Source organism: Glycine max, chromosome 7 (assembly GCF_000004515.6).
Source record: "Glycine max cultivar Williams 82 chromosome 7, Glycine_max_v4.0, whole genome shotgun sequence".
Lineage (NCBI taxonomy): Eukaryota > Viridiplantae > Streptophyta > Magnoliopsida > Fabales > Fabaceae > Glycine > Glycine max.
This window is the reverse complement of record NC_038243.2, coordinates 38,482,576-38,488,683: the sequence shown is the minus strand read 5'-3', so window position 1 is coordinate 38,488,683 and position 6,108 is coordinate 38,482,576. Positions and strand designations below refer to the sequence as shown.

The 6,108-nt window shown below is 31.1% G+C and overlaps 1 protein-coding gene across 1 annotated transcript; it reads left to right on the top strand.

Annotated features, from left to right (window-relative positions):
- The first annotated feature begins 1,921 nt into the window (after window positions 1-1,921).
- On the top strand, window positions 1,922-3,192 carry LOC100799434 (uncharacterized). Its single transcript, XM_003528454.5, has one exon. The coding sequence runs from the start codon at window positions 2,051-2,053 to the stop codon at window positions 2,963-2,965; it is 915 nt and encodes a 304-aa protein (XP_003528502.1). The 5' UTR covers window positions 1,922-2,050; the 3' UTR covers window positions 2,966-3,192.
- Window positions 3,193-6,108: the final 2,916 nt, after the last annotated feature.

The window sequence follows — 6,108 nt, the reverse complement described above, 5'->3', positions numbered from 1 at the left end:
AGTTTATAGATGTTGATCCAAATATACACATCAAATAAGTTTTATATGAAAAACATTTTACGTATTAATTTTTCTATCGTGTTTTCCATTGACTTCTATATTCTTCATTTGAATATGACATATACAAAATTTATTTTAGGTTATATCTTTTAATTTTTTTTCCTTCTTTTCTTTAACTGAAAGAAAGAAAAAGTGTCGTCTTATAACCAAACATACGATTTCAAACTACCAACAAAAGGCAGTGTCTTTTCTTTTCAATAAATCCATTATAATAATATATTAAAATTGAAGCTAAAAAAAAATATATCATCAACACCTTAGGTTTTATACTAATTTTACTTTCTTCATGTCAACGCTTTACTGATATTCAACTATTAGGGCAATCTTACATTCTCATACTTTTTTTCATTTTGTAACTCACTATTTTTAACATCAATGTCCTTTCATATGTTCCCAAATTTAATATTTATATTTATTTATTGAAATCGAACTCAGGTACTAAGTTTCCAAATTTAAAATAATTCATTGTATTTTAAACAAGCTCATCATCACTTAAAAAAAAATAAAATTAAACAAGCTCATCATCACATCATATTCTTACCGTTTCAATAACTCTGTTCCTTTCCTCCTCCTAAATTTGTAGGAATCATTCTGAAATATTAATACAAACAACTTATCGGTAGGTTGGATAAAACATTATAGTTAGTTTTTTTTAGTTGAAAAACTTATTTAATTATTTGGTAAATAAATTATTTTTAATAACTTTTAGTATTTTTTAAAATGCTACTTCAAGTAGTATTTTTCTAAAATGCTAGTTTCTAATTTTAATTTTTTTATATTTTCTTTCATTTATATCAATATATTTATCTAATTTTTTAGTTATTTTTAAAATAAATCATAGTTTTATATTTTTTTGTTATTTTATACTTTTTAACTACTTGAATAACCTAAACTTTTAACCTTCAACTATTAATTAATTTTTCAATTTTTAGCTAACTTTTCATTTAGTTTTACAACCTCGTGGATAAGAAATTTCTTAGCAACATTTTAATATATATTGTTAACGAAAGGATAAATATTTTGTACTTTTGTCCCTTACACCTAAAAAAGCACGTAATTTTACTTTTGTAGCTCAAAACCAGTAAATCAGTAACTATAAGAAATTTTTAGTTGATATTTCATATTTGTCAATAAAAAGAAACACCAGAATAAAAAAAATGACAAATAGGAGAGAAAATATCATTTCTTTTAGTGATGTATTATTTTTTAATTAAAGAAAAAAGAAATTAAACATAGAGTAAGGTAATTAAGTTTAAAATAACTTTTTAAAAAACTTGCACTACATAATTTACATAAACCTCCATGATTTGCAGCCAAGCGACTTAATTGCATTCTTGAAAACATTATTATCATCTCATTACGAAAACAATTAAAGCTAGCCATCGCCGAAGCAACGCCGCAGATCCACACCCTACCCCATAATGAAAACAACCCAAAAAGTTTAGACTTTTTTCTAATCAATTTCTCTTCTTCTTAACCCTCAATCCCCAAATAAAAGTCGAGCCCTTTAAAAAACAATTGATTGTGACACAACCAAATGAAGCCTCAAACCAACTCTCTCTTTTGCATATATGCAAAACCAAATTTCTTTTCAAATGGTCATTCAGGAAAGACCAAGCACTCTCACTTGTATCAATTCACGAGATTATTTCAGTATAATCGAACCGAAATATGAAAATGTAATTATGTTAAATAATTTGAATTTTTTTATCATTCATAATAATTATATCCAAAATAAAATTACTTCCAATAAAATAAAAATACATGTAATTTCGAAAAAAAAGAAATATCAGTCAATGTTTCACTCAAAGTCAATCTTTCCCACCCTTTTATTTCCTCTCTCTCTCACAAACCCAAGTCACAATCTCAAATCTTTCCCTTCAGTATAAATTGCACCGTCCCATTCCAACCTACATCCATTTTTCCACCCTCGTGATTCGGTTTCACACACAAGAAAGAAAGAGAGAGAAACTCAGAACACAAGACAAGCATGGAGGTGGAAGTGATGGTTCCACCGGTGGACTTCAACTTCGACAGCAACTGCTCCTCCCCCTTCATCACCGCCCCTTCAAGCCCCCAATTCTTTGCTGCCTCCAACAAACCAAACTTCTTCTTCTTCAGCGCCCCCACCAGCCCCACACGTGCCACCTCCTCCTCCTTCCATGAAGAAGAACAAGATTTCCAGTTCAATTTCAGCGGCCACCTCGACCGCCCTTCTCTCTCCGCCGCTGAGCTCTTTGACGGCGGAAAAATCCGTCCTTTGAAGCCGCCGCCGCTGCTTCAGTCTCCGGTAACATCCCCAAGGTCGAAACTTTCTCCCCGCAACAAGAAGAAAGACTTGGACCCTTTTGCATTGGCAATGAAAGAAACTCTCAGAAGTGAAGAAAAAACACGAGGGAGGGAAAGGGTTTCGGTTTCGTTCTCTGGTCGTAAAGGAAGCAGGTCGTTGTCCCCTCTGAGAATCTCCGTCGTGTGCGACTCCGAAGACAAAAACGTTTCTTCCTCGACAAGCAACATCAACAACTCAAAAGCCTCGTTTTTGTCTTCGATTCCCTTCACGAGAAAATGGAGGTTCAAGGATTTTCTCCTCTTCCGAAGCGCCTCTGAAGGAAGAGCAACCGACAAGGACCCTCTGAGGAGAAAATACGCAGTTCTGTCGAAGAACAACGAGGATGTTCGGGACTGCAGCTTCCGGTCCACCGAGAGTTCTTCCGGTTCGATCTCGAAGCGGCACGGGCCGGTCTCGGCCCACGAGCTGCATTACACGCTGAACCGGGCCGCGTCGGAAGAGATGAAGAAGAAGACTTTCTTGCCTTACAAGCAGGGCTTGTTGGGATGCTTGGGCTTTAACCCTGGTATGCATCATCATTTTTCTAAGAGGGTTGGGTCTTTGACGCGTTCTTAATCGAATCCAAATTTCTCTGGTTTGGATCTTGCTTTATTCTTCCTCTTTCCCCTTTTTTTCTTAGTTTGGTGTTCCTGGTTAATTAGTTTTCATACTGACACATGTTCACCTCGTTTTAATATTGTTGTCTCGATCTGTGTTCGCAAAAGAGACTCTAATTTGTGTCTAAATATTTGTACCATTCACACGAAACATGTATGATACTTACTCACTCATGTCTATACGTATTTCGCTTTGGTATTCTTCATATTTAGGACGTTATGTTTGGTAAGTTTCAGTTAATTGTTGTCAATTATACTAACAAATAATATGGTATAGCTTGGCACGATTGCAGAGTAACATGTTAGGCATCATTAACTAAAAATTGCATGAATTTTATACATTTTGATTTTTTTTTAACGGTAGGAATCAAAATTAGGTAAGAAAGAATTTACAATAATTCACACAACTACTTAACTAACTACTTTAGATTTCCGTTTTTTTATATACTTTTATTTTGTTTATTATGAGAAATTTTTTGAAATTTGATCTAAAGAGAAAATTAAAAGAAAGGAAATTTTATTTTATTTTTGTCAAAAGTTAATTTCAATAAAGGAAAATTCACCCTTACATATTTTCTCTCTGTCCTCTATGTTTTTCTATTTAATTCAAAAATTTAGATATGTTGGATCCATGTTTTACTGTATTGAGGTGCAATAGCAATATACTTTCTCATGCACTCTTTCTGTTTATTTTTTCTTGTGATGGATTGAAATTTATGAAAATTTATAAAAATAGGAGCAAATAAATCTCATTAAATATAACATAAAACGTAGAATATGTGATTTTTAATTAATTTTTACCCACGCTAAGTGTGTTTAAAATAATACATTAAAATAATGTATTAGAGAAAAAGAAAAAGTTATTCTGTGATATAGCACTATAATGGATTGAAGTTTCAACTCATTTTTATACGACACTTTGAATATTATTATTGCTTTGTGGTAAATTAAAAAATTCGCATACATATATACAGCATGTAGACATTAGTTGAGATTATAGACATGTGATAGTCGAAAACTATCAAATGATTTTTCGTATTAATTAGGAGAGTCTTTTACTAGCATATCTCGTACTGTGTTTTTGGAAGGAAAGAAAATGCAATGTTAAGGGAGCATTGTGCAATTTCCTATGGGTTATGATCTGAATCCTAAGCGAGCTTTGTTTTCAACATCCAATAATCTGTTCTATTAACCTGAATAATTCTTCTATAATTGAAGAGTTTGCAAAAAAAAAGCCTTTCAATATTAGATACTGTTTGATGCATTCATGGTGAAAGGTACAAACGGAGAATGATAACAGAACATGCTTAAGCTAAAAGAACCAAGAAAAAACCTCAACGTGGAAAGAATATAAGCACGGTGAAAGGTATAAACGGAGAATGATAACAGAACAATGAACATGCTTAGCTAAAAGAATCAAGATAAAACCTCGACGTGGAAAGTATATAAGCATGACATAAGAAAAAAGGAAGCTTTTTTGGTCTTATAAAATGATCATTAGGCTTTGGAAAAATGATGGCAACGGTGTTGTACAGTGTAAAAGTGTGTGGTTGAAATGGGCACCCACAGTCAAATTAAAGTAAAAAAATTAAAGGGAGATATACCAAACTTGTGATTATTTGTCGATCACTACAGATCTTGTAATGATGAACACCCAACAAAGCATACCTGTAATTAGAATCAGAAAGCCTAATTATGTGGCGGGCCTCGGAATAAACACACTCCTACCCCTTCCTCCCCACACAAGCTATATGAAAACAAAATAAAAAAATTGTTACATGGACACTTATTGTGTTATTTAATACTTAGAAACAGAAAAAAAAATATAGATCTAATATAATTTATTATTTGATAGAAAGATAAATATAAAAAAATAAGAAATATTAAAAGAATGTTTAAAATGATGAGATATTTAAATATCATTACTCAAATAAAATGGAGGAGTGTGTGGTACAATTAGGAGAGGAGAAGAAAAACTCAAAGTAATTTGAAAATAAAGAGAAAATGGGAAATTTTAATTTAATTCTCACATGATTTATATCCTATGTATTACAGATAGATAAAATTATGAGATGCATAAGTTCGGTGGTGAATATCACTTTGTCACTTGGCAGATGTCTCAACTTCTATTGAGAAAGGATAAAATTGAGTGGATTAAAATTGCCAGACTTAATTTGTGAATAGTTTTTATCTTTTGAACCGAGTTATTCATTCTTGTTTCTGTGGAAACTTGATTTGAAGCAAAATATTAGTGTAAGAATGTACTTCTAAGGGTAATCAAATATGGCTGTATTGTTTGATTTTTTTTGTTGGGGTGTTCGGAAGTTTAGAGAATAAATTTACTTTCACATCAAAACATGTACAGTGTCTCAACCCTAATTTTGTCGAAAAAAATAAAAATAAAATAAAATCTCTTTTGTTTTTAAAAGTAAAATTTTGATTTCTCTTCTTAAATAAAAAAAAAATATAACAAAATATAATTCATGTTTTTAAGGAAAGATAAATAATTAAAAATCATTTTATTTTTAGTACATTCATTAAAGATTGTCATCTTCATAACGAACGTGCTAACACTTTTCCAATAATTAAACAACTTTTAAATCTTTTTTTCTCAAATTGAAGATCATTCCTTATTCTTTATTAGTTTTCTCTATATTTTTTTTAAATAAATATTAATGACCACTCTTTAAATTTTCTATTTTTTTGAAAATTAATTTATTTATCCTAATTTTTTATTTTTTTGTCCCGTCGTGACCCACATTGCGATAGGAGTCATGACACTATCACGAAACTGAATTTATTCTCTAAATTGAGTTTGAAACACTATATGCCGGAATCCAAACATGTTATAATTCATCGCAAGCAAAAGAACTGATGATGTTGAATTCAGAATTTCATTATCTTCCTGGAGAATTATTTTGACTCCTCTTATCTTTAGTTTTCTTTCTTCATTTTATTTTTGTCCCCAGTCTTGAGTTGTGTTTAGCATTAAATAATGTTGACATACAAGGTGAAAAGATCAAATTGTGTACAATCCAGACAAGCAAGTCAGAAATAAACGCAAAAAAGTTTCTTCTGACCTTTAACCAGTCATGAAATTGT

What these genes read in the sequence shown, in the direction of transcription:
- LOC100799434 (XM_003528454.5), top strand. Translation starts at nt 2,051, where the DNA reads ATGGAGGTGGAAGTGATGGTTCCACCGGTGGACTTCAACTTCGACAGC.